Source organism: Lissotriton vulgaris, unplaced genomic scaffold (genome assembly GCF_964263255.1).
Source record: "Lissotriton vulgaris unplaced genomic scaffold, aLisVul1.2 SCAFFOLD_408, whole genome shotgun sequence".
Lineage (NCBI taxonomy): Eukaryota > Metazoa > Chordata > Amphibia > Caudata > Salamandridae > Lissotriton > Lissotriton vulgaris.
Window position 1 is genome coordinate 1,389,191 of NW_028240805.1, and position 19,245 is coordinate 1,408,435.

At 46.0% G+C, this 19,245-nt stretch overlaps 1 protein-coding gene across 2 annotated transcripts in view; it reads left to right on the plus strand.

The window, feature by feature from the left end:
• LOC147672867 (leucine-rich repeat-containing protein 4B-like) overlaps positions 1 to 16,831 on the plus strand; it is a 258,404-nt gene extending 241,573 nt beyond the window's left edge. For both annotated transcript variants that reach the window (XM_086947965.1, XM_086947964.1), the window contains exon 2: positions 13,700 to 16,831. In XM_086947965.1, coding sequence (XP_086804091.1) covers positions 13,749 to 15,677 — 1,929 coding nt within the window. In that variant the 5' untranslated portion in view covers positions 13,700 to 13,748 and the 3' untranslated portion in view covers positions 15,678 to 16,831. The remainder of the gene's footprint in view (positions 1 to 13,699) is intronic.
• Positions 16,832 to 19,245: the final 2,414 nt, after the last annotated feature.

The following is a 19,245-nucleotide window of genomic DNA, read 5'->3' on the forward strand; positions in this document are numbered from 1 at the left end:
CTTGGACGGAAGTTGCAATAAAGGATCTTAACTTATACAGTGGACTGTGCATCATTCATTTACCACAACTTGGCGACGTTTTGAAGAGGATGAACCTGCGTGTGTACTAAAGAATCTACTTCACGATAAGAAACTTAAGACATTTTTAAATTATACATGAGACAAAAGGTTACGCCCAGCTGACCCCACCAGTGTCGTATTCCATCTCAACAGCCAGAACCCTGGGCTTGTGTTTTTATTGCCTCTATGGTTGTGCAACCCCTCCTCCTGCCTCTATGGTTGTGTACATCCTTCCCCTGCCTCCATGGTTTCGCGCACCGTTCTCCTGCCTCTATGGTTTTGCACACCTTCCTCCTGCCTCTATGGTTGTGTACATCCTTCTCCTGCCTCTATGGTTGCGCGCACCGCTCTCCTGCCTCTATGGTTTTGCACACCCTCCTCCTGCCTCTATGGTTGTGTACACCCACCTCCTGCCTCTATAGTTGTGTACACCCTCTTTTTTTTACCTCTATGTTTGTGCACACTCTCCTTCTGCCTCTATGGTTGTGTACAACCTCCTCCTGCCTCTATGGTTGTGCGCACCCTCCGGGTTGTGCATGCCCTCCTCCTGCCTCTATGGTTGTGTACACCCTCTTCCTGCCTCTATGGTTGTGTAAAGCTTCCCCTCCGTCTGCGCTCGTGTGCTCCTCGAATTGCTTCTATGTTTGTGTACAGCTTGCCCTGCTTCTATGGGCGTGCACTCTATTTAATGCTGTGTATGTTATGGTATGTTATCTTAAGCGCACAAATACCCGGAGGTGTCAAGGTGCTAGTATCCTGCTGCCCCAGCCTGTCACTGCACTGCTTGACAGGAGTGTTTGTGTGAGCCTGCCTGTTCCTGCCAGCCACAGGCAGTCACCGTCCGTGTGAGCCATAATCTTCTGTTCATGGATCGTAAAATCTCAAAAGCAATGTCTGGTTTTTGTGTGAGCAAAACAGTTTGTTTGAGGGAAAAGCGTAAACTGATGCTCTTTGAAGGGCCACCTGTGGCAGTGTGAATTGATGCTGTGTGTTGAATCTTCAAAAGCCATGCAGTCTATTATCTAAACCTGAGCACCGTGGTATCCAATCAAGAAAATCGCCTCTAGCTACATTTCTTCTCAAATCCGTATCAGGCTTTGAAGGGATATTTCCAGCAGGGAACTGTCCAGTGCTGTTTTGGAGCAACAAGAAACAGCAAGCACTGGCAAAGCCAATTGGCCTAGCCCTTATCACCAGCCTTCTGGTCATGTCAGTGCTTGTTGTGTTCAGGTTTTTGCAAAAATGTTAACGATCTAAAATAAAGTAAGCTAAAAACTGGGATGTGGAGTCCTGCATCGTCGTCGAGGCTGCTTTTGATGAGAGATGTGAGGGCCTGCGCCTTGGATGCATCACGCTGAGTGAGTTCCGACGAGGGTGCAATGCGATGCAGAACTTTGAGATTAGTCCATTCCACTCAGCAGCCGCTATCCATTGGTTCTGCTCAGGTTTGCGCCACATAGCAGAGGGAATGCGTCAGTTCGCCTGGGTCCAGAAGCTGGCAGAGCACCTTAGTCCCACTTCCAAGGGTCAGGACTAGGATGACACCACTTGGCAGGCTAGACTCACAGATGTCAGAGTCCAGGTGCAGGTGTAAGGTTTTAGGAAGCCTGTTGTGTCTCTGAGGCTTCAGATCAGGAGGTCAACCAACTAGCCCTTTGAGTCACTCTGTGTTGTGTTCAAGAGATGCTGGTCCAGCCCTTCTCACCCAAACAAGGGTGCAGCTGGTCAGCACAGCAGGGCAGTAGTTCCTTCAGAGCAGAAGTCCAGTTGAGTGGCAGTCCTTTCATCAGCACAGAAGTCCGTCTTCTTGGCAGAGCACACACAGGACCAGAAGTGAACTGAGGAGTTGGTGTCTGAGGTCCAGTATTTATACCCAGTTATGCCTTTGAAGTGTGGTGAAGCTGCTATAGGCATGCCTTTGAAGTGCACAGGTGCCCTGCCTTCCTGGCCATTGCTCCAGACGTTCTACAGGGGCTTCACAGCCCTTTGTGTGGAGACAGAATGCATCCTATTCATGTCTAAGTGGGTCTGGGCCCAGGTCCTTCCTCCCATCCTGCTAGTGATGGCCCATCCAGTCACTACTAAGCTCCCATTCTGTGTGGCAGTCTTGGAGGAATGCACAAAGCCCTAATGTTACCGCCACCCAGTCATGTGACCCACAAACAGGCTGCAAGCACCAAATGGCTAATGCAAGAAAATGCCAAGATTCTAAAAGTTTAGAAAAACAAGTGCCACCCCCACTACTATTCAGAGCTCTTTACTTAGAGCAAACAAATCAAGAAATGAATCACCGATCTGTTTGGTACATTTATTTATACCTGTTGTTTAGAAAAATTCAAAATTTTAGGTTTAAACGAGTTGTCAGAGGAAGACACTCAACATGTAATCAATGCTGGACAAAAAAGAGAAGAAAATATATTTGACAAAATTGACAAAAACAATTTCACACAAAAGAGAACACACAACTAGTGTGATACACATTTCATAATGAATGATCATTTAGCAATATTCATTTAGCAACATTAATTTCATGCTAAAACATTCATTGTAGTAATCGGAACATTAGCTCATCAAACAATATATATTCAATGAAGGAGACACGTTCTAGGTGAACCATGGAAGAATGCAGACAAGTTAATCAAACAACCAGTTGAAACAAGAAAACAATTTATGTGTTCTCTGCGTATTCCTCCAATGCTGCCGACGCGTTTCGAGACCGTACAACAAGTTAACGGACTCTCATCAGGGCTCATTCAATGTGGATCTAGAAGTGTGTATTAAAAAACAGAAAAGAGAGCGACGAGTCACCATTGTGTTCAGTAATCGGGTGACTGCCCCCACTGCCCCTCTAGGCCCTATTAATACCTGAAAATGGTTCCGGAGGCCTGATCTCGAGGATCTGAATGTGACAACACTTGTGGTGGGACCTTGTTATCTGTAAGATAACATAGAGCTTAGAAAGCCGCTTTTTTTTAATACACACTTCTAGATCCACATTGAATGAGCCCTGATGAGAGTCCGTTAACTTGTTGTACGGTCTCGAAACGCGTCGGCAGCATTGGAGGAATACGCAGAGAACACATAAATTGTTTTCTTGTTTCAACTGGTTGTTTGATTAACTTGTCTGCATTCTTCCATGGTTCACCTAGAACGTGTCTCCTTCATTGAATATATATTGTTTGATGAGCTAATGTTCCGATTACTACAATGAATGTTTTAGCATGAAATTAATGTTGCTAAATGAATATTGCTAAATGATCATTCATTATGAAATGTGTATCACACTAGTTGTGTGTTCTCTTTTGTGTGAAATTGTTTTTGTCAATTTTGTCAAATATATTTTCTTCTCTTTTTTGTCCAGCATTGATTACATGTTGAGTGTCTTCCTCTGACAACTCGTTTAAACCTAAAATTTTGAATTTTTCTAAACAACAGGTATAAATAAATGTACCAAACAGATCGGTGATTCATTTCTTGATTTGTTTGCTCTAAGTAAAGAGCTCTGAATAGTAGTGGGGGTGGCACTTGTTTTTCTAAATTTATATACGGTCCAGCCTACCCCACGTCCCGGGACCTATCTCCTTAACTTTCAAAAGATTCTAAAAGTGGCACTTTTAACATTGTAAAATTGTAATTTAAAATCCGACTTCACCATAAGTTGGGATTTTAAATTGCAATTCCAGAGACACCAAACATGTCTGCTTATCTGTTCCCATTTGGAATTTACAGTTATAACATATGAAAAGATGACTCCAATGTGGGTGAGGTAGTCCTTGCAGTAGTGAAAAACGAATTAAAGTGTTCATGAATACCAATACATGTAAAACTTGAAGTATATTTCCAACTTTTTAACCCTTTCCATGCTCATGACGAGCTCAGCTCGTCATGATGCACGGTTGAGCTGTGCTGATGACGAGCTGAGCTCATCATGAAAGAATGGAAATAATCAAAAGTCAGCACAGGAGGGGAAAACACCTAGCAGCCAAGGTGTTAAATACAATGCGTCCTACCCTATGGGCTGTTCAGTGCCTGTACCAAGGGTGACTTATATGTTTTAAAAACGAAAGGTTTTGGCCTGGCAAAAGGTTTATTTTGTCAGTTTGACGTGGCAGTTCACAACTGCATCCAAAGGCTTACAGCAGCAGTCCTGAAAAATGTTGAAAGTGCTTCTTACTTTGGTGGCACAATTAATGCTGGAGGCGCACTAGTGGCATATAATTTACAGGTTCTAGATACATGTAGCACTACTTTACTAGGGATTTACAAGTAAATTAAATATGACAATTGGGTATAAACCAACGTTACAGTGTGTAGAGACAACAAAGCTGCAGTAGGAAGCACTATTAACGCAAGTTGCTATTTTCCATGCAAAAGTGGAAGTGGTATGGACCACAGTGAATGATGTCCGTTTATTCCTTTAATTCAACTAATCCCCCAGTACTTAACAGGAAGAAGAAGGGGTTGGTACACTAGAGGCACTATTACACACCTTCCCTATTTGTGCCACGGTGCACTTAAAGCAGATACACTGGAAAGAAACAGGGAAAGTGCACCCTGATACATTGAAAAATGGAGCAGCTTTCAAGCAGCCGGTTCATGTTTCACTGTGCAGACGGCAACCAGCCTTCACTTTTAAGGGGGGGGGGGTGGGGGGGGGGGTTAAAGATCCTCTTGCAGGCGGCTGCAGTGAGTAGCTACACCTGCTTGTAAGGGGATATCTGGGGGTTCCATAGGATCCCCCATTCACCCCCTCCAGAAGGCTGCCATCAGGTTGCGCACTGACAGTACGCCATCTTTTAGGTGGCACACAGTCAGGGTGCTCCTGACAGCTTCTTTGCCTCTGTGCCCGAGTCTATAATAAGGCGTGGGTGCAAAGACAAAGAGATTCCCTCATTTGCATGGGGCCACACCCCCTTGCAAATGAGGGAAATCCCTCTGGTAATAGTGCTGGTGCTATATGTGCAAGGGCCGCTTAAGCATCTGCGGGCCTTTCTGTCACACCAAAGTGCCCCAGGGGAGCGTAAAGCAAGACCACATGCCCGTTGCGCCCCTGATGCACTTTCCAAAATATAGGCCAGGAGGATTTGTGCCTTTCAGGTTTCCTATATGTTTCCCCAGCAGAGCCTCTTGTTTCTAGATGTGCCCATCACTTATGCAGAGGTGGGAAGAGCCGGACATAGCAAGTGTTTGTTTCTTCTCCTCCCACCCACCCACTCTGTAAGGCACCGAGGAGCCTACATTACTAACACATAGGACAGGCTTCCTGCACCCATCACAAGGTTAATAAGGACCACACAATGCTTTACAAAGTTTTCTAAGGAGAAAAACTCCCAAAAATAGGTAAATGTGTAGAAATAGAAGATAATGTACATTCCAGTGGCTCTATATTATTAGGTTTCTGTAGTTACAGGCGGAATTAAAAGATAAAATGAGCAACATTCAACATAAAATTACTTTTCCAATTATTCGATACAGTATGGCTGGAGCAATACAATACAACGTCCATCTCATCTCGGGAAGACACATAGTATGGATGCGTTAACTCACCCTTCTTTGCACTGATAAATTGTGCACAACCTGAAAGTGCGGGATGAATTGCCATTTGAGGGTGGTCACAACCTTCTGAAAAGGTAAAACTGCTCAAGTAGTTGTAACTGCTGAGGATTGTAGAGGGAGTGCTCAAGTCAGGGGGTGGGCGTGGTCAGACTCCAGCTGTTCTAACCCTGCCCACCCACCTCCTCATCCCTTGCACTGCCCACCAGAACCGACCCATAACCTGCCTGCCCATACACTTCGTTGGGGCGTCCGGAGAGACGTGTTAGCAAATGGGATGATGGGATGAAAACCGTTCCATCCCATCATGAGTGTTGTATTGCCAGGGCGCCTGGCTCTCTAAGGGCCCGATTCACAGAATGAACTTACTACTTTTGGCATTCACAGAATGCACTTACTCATTTCGGTATTCACAGAAGTTAGGACTACTAACTTTAGGACTCCTAAATGCCTTCTGTGAATACCGAAAGTCTTAAAATTACGATTTTTCTCAATTTAGTAGTAGTAAAGTTAGGAGTCCTAACTTTAGTACTACTAAATTGAGAAAAATTCTAATTTTAAGACTTTCGGTATTCACAGAAGGCATTTAGGAGTCCTAAAGTTAGTAGTCCTAACTTCTGTGAATACCGAAATGAGTAAGTTCATTCTGTGAATACCAAAAGTTGTAAGTGCATTCTGTGAATGCCAAAAGTAGTAAGTTCATTCTGTGAATCGGGCCCAGTGTCATTAGAGAGGTTAGTGGGGTTAAATTGCTACTACTGAAAGGCACGTGGGCTAAGACCCATAGTCATCCCTTAGTCTTGACGCTCTAAACAGTGGCCTTCAAAAAATAAATACAAGCTGCAAAGTCAGTTTACTCGGTGAAAGTGAAAAAGTTGATATTTTAAAATGAGGGGGCATAGGTTCTTAACCACATCGCTGCTGTGCATTTTCCCCTCCTGTGCTGGAAAGTGTGATTTTGGTACTTCCATGACGAGCTCAGCTCGTCATCAGCACAGCTCCACTGTGCCTCATGACGAGCTGAGCTCGTCATGAGCATGGAAAGGGTTAAAGCAATCCATTTACCAATGTGAGTTTCATTAGCTGACGGTTTACTAGTAAAGCGCATTGAAGTCTGCATTCACCTTGCAAACTGTACTACTGCCAGGACTGTGCTAGTTTAGGAGCGCTGTCCACAGATGGAAAACTAACTTGTTGATTTGCTTGATTATGTTTTGTGTGTGGGTTTGTGCACATGCGCGGGAAAGAGGAGGCGTGAGGCAACATACTTGGGTGTTTTCACTTAGGACATGAACTCCAGGGGCGGCCCTGTCCGCCGCCCTGCTCCGCCATCCCCGTTTCGACTTCGAGGCATCATCCATGGAATGTACCTTTCTGCGTCCATAGCAGGGGTGTCAAATCCTTGCACTGTTTCTGATGCCTCGCACCTGTTAGTCCAGGTTGCACTGAGAGAGGCAAAGCTAACCTGTGTAACACCCTATCGCTTCCTTCCACTCATGCCCCCTTTTCTTTCTCTCACTCTGCTGTGCCACACTAGCACTGGCCCTCTTGCCCCTTTTAATCCAGGCCTCATCATACCCACTTCTCTGATCACTTCTACTTGTATCTCACACTTGTCGCCGGTCATCCCTTTGTACACACACCTTACTCTTCCCTTCCCTCCTGGGGTACTTCAAGGGTTCAAGATGGCGGCACACGCTTTAGCTGCATTTTGTGGGTAGTCACCGGGTCTGATGGCTCAGTGGACTTCTCAAGAGATGTATGTGTGACTACAAAGTCTCAGGTATGTCTCCCTTCGGATCCACTCTGCCTTTTATACTGGGAGGTCGATACAATCACAACTATTGAGTTGTGTATCAATAAATAGCAGTTATCTATCAGAAAGCCTCCAGGAACATGCCTGAGCATGAACATGCTATTCTGTTATTTCATTTATACAAAGGGCAATTAAGATTAGAAAAGATCTGTTTTACCTAGACACCTTAACATATGAAGACCTCAGAGATTGAACTTAATCTAATCGTTTAAAACATATACTATGTACCCTTTTTGCACATGGGACATTTTTGAACATGGATTTTTTAACCTGCCAAATAGAAAAATATGTACTATTGGCACTTTTAAATATTGTATATATTTGAAAAGGCTATTTTTAAATTTGATTAGTGTACTTGTTGATTGCTTTCATGACTGTAGATCTTACTCTGAATAAAGATGATTTGACTTGAACATGCTTATCCAACAAGCCTGTTAAGTATGGAACAGCTTCATTCGTAGGTTGCAGAAAGCATGGAACAGGGTTGATCTCCAAGAGAAGGTAGTGAGAGGGCAGAGGTAGGAAGCATAAAGCGGGGCCAGTCTCCAATGCATGGTCTCCAATGCATGGGCGGTGTATGCACGGGACAGACGAGGGCCTCTCTGTGGGGGTGTTAGCTGCACGGATCAGCTTCTTGTGGGAAACAAAGCAGCTTCCTTTCTTCCCTGCCGTGAGATGAAAAGCTGCTGCTTTACATTGAGATCAATGATTGATTTATCTTTATGGTCTGTTTGGAGACGGTCTGACAGTTTTTCCCCCAAATAAGTTGGGGTCTCCCTGGAATCAGCCAGCAATGCGCTTGAAAGGAATACCGACTAAGTGAATGCACCCAATTCCCAGGTGGATCCTTGTCACCTGTTATAACAGAGCCCCTCTTGGGCCGCATGCTTTTCCTTGGACATTCATTGTCACAGTCGAAACAGGCCCATAACAGGTGCCTCCATCACCCACCACTTCTCCAGTTCTGATGAAGACCCGCGTTTGAGGTATATAGTGGCCCCTGCCATCGTGTCGGGTCGAAACGTCGACACCCTATGTCGACACCCTATAACCAAGCCTGGAGGAAGACATTAGGATCCATATTTGTGCAATTATTATTTAAGAGCTGGGTCTATGATAGGATGGGGTCGATGTCATATATCTAGATGTTTGACAGGCGTATGTGACTAAATAATCTGACTAGAATATTCCTCTCTTTCCTCCTTATCCTCACACTCAGAGCACCTTCTTTGAGCACCTTTTCCGCATCTTTGAACGTGATGGTAGCTGGAGCACTATATTGCTACTTTTAAGTATTTATGCAAGATATTTATGATCTACCATGTTCTTTACCAATTGCAACTAAGATTTAAAGAAAATGTTGAAGTGATTATGTGTTGTTGTGTTTCGTTATTTACTTTCGAAGCATGTGTTGCAATTAAGCAGATCTTCCCTCATCTGAGACTGTGTTCTATTCAAACACTCCAGGTAGCCAGGTTTAAGGTAGGGCGCACAACTGACAATTAGGGCTAAAGGAAACATTCAAAGTGTAATTGGCAGTGCTCCAAAAGGGGGAGACGTCAGTTACCCAACAACCGCACGAAATACCCACATAAGTGCCTACAACAGAAACTAAAATCAATTCCTCCTTGAGCATTTTGAGCCTGTGTTCCTTCATGTTCTCTCGTACACTGAGTACAAAAGTGATCGAATCATCTTTTGTGTTGTTGTGTTTGCCTCCCCGATTGGACCACTGCTTTTCTATACCGTATCCTACCCAGGTCCTCCGGGTTAAATTTGGGTCACCCCTTGTTTGTAATTGCCTTAGGGTGTGGTGGAGACGTGAAGCATCTTTTTAGCTTCTTTAGGGAGGTGTTTGATGGCCACTTTCTGCGCAGATGGTGCGGACCTGAAGTAGCTTCTTTAAGGAGGTATTTGCCTTCTGCGGAGGTGGTGTGTACGTGAAGCAGCATCTTTCCAGCGGTGTTTGATACCACAAGCAGTCTTTCTGCAGACGTGAAGCAGCTTTTTTAAGGAGGTGTTTGATGGTAAGAGCAGCCTTTCTTCAGAGATGGTGCATATGTGAAGCAGCTTCTTTAGAGAGGCGTCTGATGCCTGGAGCAACATTTATGCGGAGGAAGTAAGTACATAAAGCAGCCTTTTCAGGGAGGTGTTTGATACCAGGAGTAGACTCTCTGCAGAGGCGTGGCATAGTGAAGCAGCTTCTTTAGGGTGATATTTGATTCTGGGAGCAGCCTTTCTGCAGAGGTGGTGCAGACGTGAAGCAGCTTCTATTGATGCAAGGAGTAGCCTTTCTGCAGAGGTGTTGTGTAAGTGAAACAGCTTCTCTAGGGAGATATTTTAGGGTGATATTTCATACCAGGGGCAGCCTTTCTGCAGAGGTGGTGTGTAAGTGAAACAGCTTCTTTGGGGAGATATTTCATACCAGGGGCAGCCTTTCTGCAGAGGTGGTGTGCAAGTGAAACAGCTTCTTTAGGGAGATATTTCATACCAGGGGCAGCCTTTCTGCAGAGGTGGTGTGCAAGTGAAACAGCTTCTTTAGGGAGATATTTCATACCAGGGGCAGCCTTTCTGCAGAGGTGGTGTGCAAGTGAAACAGCTTCTTTAGGGAGATATTTCATACCAGGGGCAGCCTTTCTGCAGAGGTGGTGTGCAAGTGAAACAGCTTCTTTAGGGAGATATTTCATACCAGGGGCAGCCTTTCAGCAGAGGTGGTGTGCAAGTGAAACAGCTTCTTTAGGGAGATATTTCATACCAGGGGCAGCCTTTCTGCAGAGGTGGTGTGTAAGTGAAACAGCTTCTTTAGGGAGATATTTCATACCAGGGGCAGCCTTTCTGCAGAGGTGGTGTGCATGTGAAACAGCTTCTTTAGGGAGATATTTCATACCAGGGGCAACCTTTCTGCAGAGGTGGTGTGTACGCGAAACAGCTTCTTTAGGGAGATATTTCATACCAGGGGCAGCCTTTCTGCAGAGGTGGTGTGTAAGTGAAACAGCTTCTTTAGGGAGATATTTCATACCAGGGGCATCCTTTCTGCAGAGGTGGTGTTTATGTAAAACAGCTTCTTTAGAGAAGTGGTTTATGCCATGAGCAGCCTTTCTGAAGAGATGGTGCAGAAGTGAACCAACTTCGTTAGGGAAGTGATGCACTGAGCAGCCTTTCTGCAGAGGTGTGGCATAGTGAAGCAGCTTCTTTAGAGCTTTTCTGCAGTGGTAGTGCAGACGTGAAGCAGCTTCTATAGGGAGGGGTTTGGTGACTGGAGCAGCCTTTCTCCGGTGGTCGTGCGTATGTAAACCAGATTCTTTAGTGAGGTGGTTTATGCCAGGCTCTAGGCTCATGAGGGCCGTGGGCAGGGAGCGTAGATAGGGGGCCCCGGAAGAGGGGATCTGGGCGGGGGGTAGCATGGAGGCCAGTGAAGAGGGGGGGGGTCAGGGTGTTTGGCAGTGGAACAGAGCCGGAGGCTGCCAAATCCCTGCCTGGGCCGCCACGCAAATATGTATCCATCCTCAGAGGATTATTATATTAAGGATATATATTGGCGTGGTGGCCCCTGGGGTTTGGTGGCCCTGTGCAGGTGCACAGCTTGCACATGCCTAAGGCCGCCCCTGCACAAGCAGCCTGTCTGCGGAGGTGGTGCAGACATGAATGAGCTACTTTAGAGCAGTGTTTGATGCCCCAAGCAGCTTTTCTTCAGAAGGGTTGCAGACATGAAGCAGCTTCTATAAGGAGATGCTCTATCCCGGGAGCAGCCTTTCTGCAGAGGTGGTACAGACATGAAACAGCTTCTTTAGAGAGGTGTTTGAAGTCTGTTGCAGCTTTTTGCTTGGGTGGGACGAACATGAAGCAGTTTCTTTAGGGATGTGTTAGATGTCAGAAGCAGCCTCTCTTCGGTGGTGGCGCAGACATGAAACAGCTTCTTTAGAGAGGTGTTTGATGTCAGGAGCAGCCTCTCTGTAGAGGTGGTATGTACCTGAAACAGCATTTTTAGGTAGGTGGTTGATGCCAGGAACAGCCTTTTTGCAGAGGTGGTACATGTATGAAGCAGTTACTTTAGGGCAGTGTTTGATGCAGGGAGCATCCTTTCTGAGGAGGAGGTACACATATGAAGTTTCTTTCAGGAGGTGTTTGATGCCCTGCAGAGGTGGTGGATACAAGAAGCACCTTCTTTTCGGAGAGGTTTGATGCCGGTAGAAGTCTTTCTGCAGAGGTGGTGCATAGGTGAAGTCGCGTTTTTAGGGGAGTGTTTGATGCCCAAAGCAGTCTTTCTGTGGATGAGTTGTATCGGCATAGCATCATCTTTAGTTAGAGGAAAGATGCAGGGGGCAGTCTGTCCAGGTAGTTGGTGTATGCAGGTAATATCTTTTGACTGGAGTAGCCTCTCTTTGATGGTTGTGGATGCATGAGGCATTCCCTCTGCTGAGATGGTGGATGCATACAACCGGCTCTCTATAACAGCGCTGCATATAAGAATAGTCTTCTTTGGGTACATGGAGCAGTCCCTTTTAGCTTGAATGGAGCAGCTGCTCCATGATGGTGGTGGAGGCAAAAGACAGCCTTACTACACAGGCAATTCTTATGTTAACCAGCCTGATTTGGAAGGTGGTGGTTTCGTAGAGCAGAGTGTCTAGTGAGAGAATGTGTACATGGAACAGATGGGGCAAAACTTAGCCAGTAAGACTCGGGGGGGGGGGGTGTGAATCTCAAATTTCTCAACTAGAAAAGCAGTGGTCCGCAGGGTGAATAGATGAGATGACCAAGGTTTGGTATGGATGGTTCCCCTGACGAGCAAGGACAGTATTGAGTTGCAATAAGTGGGCGTCTGGGACTGGATTGTCGAACAAGATACTCCATTGCAGTTGAAGCGTAGTACCCTGTCCACCAAACTACATGCCCAACCAACTGATTTTGAGTCATGTGAATTGCAAGCTTTACACCAAAAATATACAATTTACTCAGTAGGTGTAAGACTTTCTCCAATGACCCAGAGTCGGGCTGTTGGAGGTAAGCCATCTGACTGTCTGCCCTATTTAGAGTGGATGGTTGGATGTCCCTTTAAATAGGGCAGGTATGTCCTGACAGTGGGAGATAGTAAAAGAAAAAGTAAAATGACCCCCATGGTGTGAGGCTTATTCATTTTCTTTTTCAAAAACACACTTGCATTCTAGGAGTTTCTTTTTGGAAAAAAAAAACTGGGAAAGTTTGACGGACAGCCATCATGTTTGATGGAGCTGTATGTCAAAAGTTTTCTACATTGACATGAAGTGCCAAGACTGTGGTTCCTGCTCATGTAAAATATGTTTGCGGGCTAGTGGACTTCTCTAAATGTGTAGGGTTGGAGTAAATGCAGGGTGACTGATATAATGTCTTCCGCCACCCTGTTTGCTTTCCTCCACCCACCCAACCCTAAATCTTTTCAAGAGTGACACAGTGAGGGAAAATGATGGGTTGGAATGCTACCCGCATGATTGCCAGTGATTGCTAATTTAAAAGCATTCGTCTCGTTAACCTTATGGGTGTTTGATTGCCAGTAGGGTGCCTGTACACCTGAGACTAGTCCAGCTTCCCAAGGCTACTACTGCCAATGTTTGTGGTTTCCAAAAAGCAGTAAATTTGCATCCGTTCAGGTGGTACTCATATGGATACAGATTTAGTACTTTTTTGGTAAACCAACCACTATATATATTTAAGTAAAAACCTCTTAATGAAATCCGGATTAACAGGAAAAAGCCACACAGCCATGGCAAACCTGATCAAGGGCCCCTGGGTGCAACTACCAAAACAAGAACGCAGTTTGGGAGGGGTGAGGGTGTCACACCCAAAACACCCTCTCTAAAGCAATGGCTCCACGGAACGTGATATTTGGGAAGGTGGTTTATACTGGGAAAGGAGATGGGGGTGTGAAGCAGGCTGTCCTGGAAGGCAGCTGATGCACACACAAGACTCTCAGTGAAGGTATTTGATGCATGAAGCTACCTCTTTGCAAAGATGTGGGATACGTTTATAGTCTGTATAGGAAAGAGGTATAAACCTAAAATACTTCTCAGGGTAGCCTTCATGGAAAATGATGGAGCTATAGGGTATATTGAACAAATGCATTCCAGGGACAGAGGTATCGATGCCAAGTTGAAGCTGTAATCAATGTAGTGTCTGTGACATGCCAGTTTGTTAGGCAACTGGATACTAGATCGATTGCCAATCATTACCTATTGTTGTTCGTTTATCTGTGATACACAATTTCCTTTATAACGTTGTCTTTCTCTTCTCTTTCAGACACGCGCACCGGAGAGCCCTTCCTGCAGTGACCATCGCTAAAGCATGAATGATGACTATGGCCGCCCACCGCTTTACCCGCAGGATACCAGTGCTGAAGTTCATTAGGATGGTTTGGAAGCAGGTCTTGTTAATCGTGTGGGTGTCAACGCTGGCTCTTGCTGGGACTTCACCTACCTCTTGCCCAGCAACTTGTTCTTGCAGCAACCAGGCCAGCCGAGTTGTCTGTACCCGCAGGGAACTGGTGGAGGTACCAGAGAGCATCTCAATCAACACCAGGTACCTTAACCTTCAGGAGAATATCATCCAGGTTATTAAGCAAGACACTTTCAAGCACCTGCGGCATCTAGAGATCCTGCAGCTCAGCAAGAACTTGATTGGCAAGATTGAGGTGGGTGCTTTCAATGGCCTCCCTAACCTCAACACCCTGGAGCTGTTTGATAACCGCTTGACTACTGTTCCCACACAAGCCTTTGAGTACCTCTCTAAACTGAGGGAACTGTGGTTGAGGAATAACCCCATAGGGAGTATACCCTCCTATGCTTTTAATAGAGTGCCCTCTCTGCGACGACTGGACTTGGGTGAGCTGAAAAAGTTGGAGTTTATCTCAGAAGCAGCCTTTGAAGGTCTAGTCAACCTGAGGTATCTCAACCTGGGGATGTGTAACTTGAAGGATATCCCTAACCTAACTGCCCTGGTGAGACTGGAGGAGCTAGAGCTTTCAGGCAATCGGCTGGAAATGATCCGTCCGGGCTCTTTCCAGGGGCTCGTCAGCTTGCGGAAATTATGGTTAATGCATGCCCAGATAAAAATAATTGAGCGCAATGCTTTTGATGACCTGAAATCACTGGAGGAACTTAACCTCTCTCACAATAACCTCATGTCGCTCCCCCATGACCTGTTTACACCTCTTCATCGTCTGGAGCGGGTGCACCTCAACCACAACCCTTGGCACTGTAACTGCGATGTGCTGTGGTTGAGCTGGTGGTTGAAAGAGACGGTGCCAAGTAATACCACCTGCTGTGCCCGCTGCCATTCACCTCCAAACCTAAAGGCTAGATACATTGGGGAGCTGGACCAGAGCCATTTCACCTGTTATGCTCCTGTAATTGTAGAACCGCCTACAGACCTGAATGTCACCGAGGGAATGGCAGCTGAGCTGAAGTGCCGGACGGGCACATCCATGACATCGGTGAACTGGCTGACTCCGAATGGGACTTTGATGACTCATGGTTCTTACAGAGTGCGTATCTCAGTGCTTCACGATGGAACGCTTAACTTTACCAATGTTACTGTCCAGGACACTGGTCAGTACACGTGCATGGTCACCAATTCAGCAGGGAACACCACAGCTTCTGCTACGCTCAATGTCTCTGCTGCTGACCCTACCACAACCACCCCATATTCCTACTTCACCACGGTCACGGTGGAGACTATGGAGACCACCCAAGAGGAGCCAAAACCAACAGACAAGGTGCTTGGACCTACACCTTCTGGCGGCTGGGACAGGACAACAACATCTCTGACTCCACGCAGCACTGGATCTACTGAAAAACCCTACACCATTCCCATCACCGATGTCACTGGTGATACCATGAAGGACTTGGACGACGTGATGAAGACCACAAAGATTATTATCGGCTGTTTTGTGGCCATAACCTTCATGGCAGCCGTCATGCTCATCGTCTTCTACAAGCTCCGGAAACAGCACCAGCTGCACAAACACCATGGCCCGACCAGGACCATTGAGATCATCAATGTCGAGGACGAGATGCCAACTACCAACCCTGGTGATAACCATATGTCTCTGCCAGCTATTGAGCATGACCACCTTAACCACTACACGGCCTACAAAGCGCATTATAACAACAACACAGGCACTCTGAACTGTGCCAAAAACCCCATTCTCAACTCCATCCATGAACCTCTGCTGTTCAAGAGCAGCTCAAAAGAAAATGTGCAGGAGACACAAATTTAGGTCTGCAGTGCATACCAGGTGGAGTTGGGGGGAGTGAAATAACACAAATCATGGAACACAGCAGCAACGAAAGCGTCTTAGTTGCCCATGCGGAGAACACACATACATCAGCAGCAGTGTGCCTCTGGTTTAGCCTTTTATTCAAAAACATTTGTTTGCAGTATCAAAGTCCAAAAAAAGACTATGTGAAAACACAGACACGAATGGAAGATATTTTGATATTTCAATGGGATGTTTCACAATCCAACTACCTGAAGTATTACTAAAAAAAGAAAAAATATGTCACGAAAGAAAATGAAAGAAAAAAAAGCTTATTTTGTGGTACAGCTCTTTATTCGTAAATTCTATTTGAGATCTATTTTCATCAAGGAAAGGTGTTATGGAACATGTGAAACTAAGGGAGAATCAATCAAGGAATTACTGAGGCGAGAAATTGCATTTTTTTATTAATAGTATTACTATTGAATGGCTGTTGGGTTATTTCAGTCCTCAATCCTGTGTGAAAAAGAAGTAGTGATGAGACATCACCCATCTACGATCTGAGAAGAGGGAATATTTTTTAATTTGTAATAATGGGGACCGCTGGGCTTGGGTTGGTAGGGTCGGAGGGACTGAAGTTTTAGTGAAAAGCAGACCCCCTTCCGGGCCTCGTTCAGTCTGTGGTCCTCATCATTTTGGGGTCTCTTTGGAGTTTCGTTCTTTTTAAAAAAATAAAAAAAAGCCACAAAAATGGTGTTTTGAGCCCTGATGAAGGACCTTTGTTATAAGAAAAAAACCTGTGCCATAGCCGATTTCAAACGTGCCAACATCGTTCTGAACTTTGCACACAAATCTGACGCATAATGAAAAAACAGCAAAAAAGGGGGAGTTGTAGAAATTATTTTTTGAGGATGAGAGCTTGGGGGAAATTGTGAGAATTTAAGGTAGGACTTTTGTTCCCTCCAGGAAAAAACAACCACCTGTAATCTTAATAGTGTGAGGAGTATTTTTCTGTGGATTTATATGCTGGAAATGTATGGTGTGACTCAAGCGGAACCGGGTATGAACTTATTTGATTTTTTTTTTTTTTAGGGTGGGATGGGGGAAAGTTTCATGAAGCTGGGTGCTGTTCATTAGACGCTGCAGCCTACAAAGGTCATGTCACAGCATTGCCACAGTCCAAGAAAAAAATGAATAAAAATATCTAAATGATGATGTGTTGTATTACATGCAAGTGTACCAGGGGAAGGAGCTGTTCACGCCCTCTACATATGAAATATACTCGAGATTAAGGCGCGTGGGGTTTGATGCATCATGTGTCTGAGGAAGTGTGTTCTCTCGTGTTGTAGCGGGCACATAGATGGCATACAAAGTGCACTTGTCCCCCACCACCATTCCCCCTCTCATAAAAACACCTGAGTCAGTTTTGGTCTTCACAGTGTAAACGTTTATTAACTTACAAATCCAGCCAATGACTCCCTTGGCCTCTCTTTACTTAATTGTGACCATCCTTTAATATAGTTTGCTTCAAAACACCACAGCACTTCAAATAACTGTAAAGATTATACATTTCCATTGTATTTACAATTCGCTCTCCACGGGTCCTCTTGCTTGACCTTCGGGCTGTGCCAGCAGGCCACAACCAAGATAGCCTGCTCTCCTTAGGCTGACCGTCCCCCGGTCAATAGAGCCGCAGATAAATAATCTGCCACCACTTGTGACAACCACTGGCTTCCTGGGTAGAGCCAGAGAGTCCGGAGCCACCAGCAGGCCAGCCCCCTCTCTCGCCAGCCCGGAGCCCTGATAGACTTCAAGAACTATTCTGGGGCCAAAAGTGCCACCGACAAACCGAGTCCCTGTCATTTCTCTTGCCCCGGACCCCGCCACAAGGCGAGGCGCTCACTGCCCGACTCGACCTCCCTCCCTCCACAATCTATCACCTCTGCGATGGCTCCCACCACTGTCTGTATGAACAACTCACTACCTGCCTTGGACAAGTGTACCCCATCAGGCGCACACAGTTCTACCCTTGATGTTTGTATCAACTTGTGCCTGATGGTCCGGATGCTGGATCTCTTTAGAATTTCCACCACTGACTGATTCAGCCTCCTCACTGACTTATTCACTGCCTTCGGAGGTGCTCCCTCTGCCCATACTTGCCGTGGTATAACTTCGGACCACAGTAATATCGCGTTGGGCAACATGTTCCTGACCACTGCCAGAACTGAGAACAGAGCCTCCTTTACGCCCCCCATTCCTACCGGAATCATATCATTGCCCCCTGAATGTATCACTAGCAGATCGGGGATAGGCATGCCCCTGGCTATGGCACCCCGCAAATCGTTAGGGACCCCCGCTAAACGTTGTCCGCCTATTCCCACCCAATGGTGGTCAATTCCCTTTGCCTTCTGTGCTCTCTCCTCATGTGAATCCTTGAAGGCAAGCCCTGCCCTGCGAATAAAAGAGTGGCCACACCAGCATATTTGGGCCCTCTTGGACGTTGCACCTAGAGCAAATTGAAGATGGAAACAATCAACGTGAGGCATCAGAAACGGGGCAGAAATACTGAGTACTTACACTAACTGGGGGCGTACATACAGCTCAAAGCATGTTGATTTCCAACGACCCACCCTCTTAATAGTTTCCTCTGGGAGGCCTAAGGCCGCCGCTGACGTGGCTGCGCCGATGCAGAACGAATGGGATGTGAAATGAGTCGTGTCTACCCCCAGGCCTTCCAGAGCAAGCTTGCACACACTAGTGAACTGAAATCTGGTGAGGGGAATGCCGTTGCCATGCAATAGTACTCTGTTGTCGCCCCCCTTTGGCCTGATCTGCAGAAAATTCTTTGCCAGGCTTACCGGGCAACATGTCGCCCCTACCATTGATCTTAACTGGACCCAGATCCCCTTACCCAACGGATCGGTTTTTGATCTCCGCACCCTGACCTGAAGAGATTCCCCGGTCAGAATTAAATCCTCACATCGTATGCCCCCTTCTTTGTCTGCCTTTGAGGCTGGTAGCAACTCTGAAATAAGCTAGCGAGTATGCTACTCTAAATAATTGTGTTTCGTACGGTGTGAAGCAAATCCTGGGCAGTATTTCCAGGATATTTGTTAATCTGCTCGCATCTATGGGTCTCCTACTGTCCTTTACCCCTGGTGTCAGTCGCTCCTAACTCTTCATATCTCTTCTCACCCTCGGGTCCTTTGTTGGGTCTGCCACTACCCCTAACCCGGCATAGAATGCTATTGCCGACAGTTGCCTTCTCATCATTATTGATGACTTGCCACTTGCTTTCTGATGAACTATAAATTCTAAGACACTTAAAGGTGAGAACCCCTCTACTATCCCTGCCCCATTTAAACAAGTCTGATATGTCTGCCATCCCTCTCATACATACTCTTGGTCTTGGGGGCCAGGGACGCTGTTATCAATTCAGGGGCTGTGGGGAACCAAGCTTCCATAGTCCCGTCGGGAAATCCGTCATCTCTCTGTCTGCTTGCGGCCATCGGATGCGAAACTCTGTCAACTTAAAACGGGACAAAGCGTCAGCGACTGTGTTGTCTACCCCCGGCACGTGTCTGGCAGT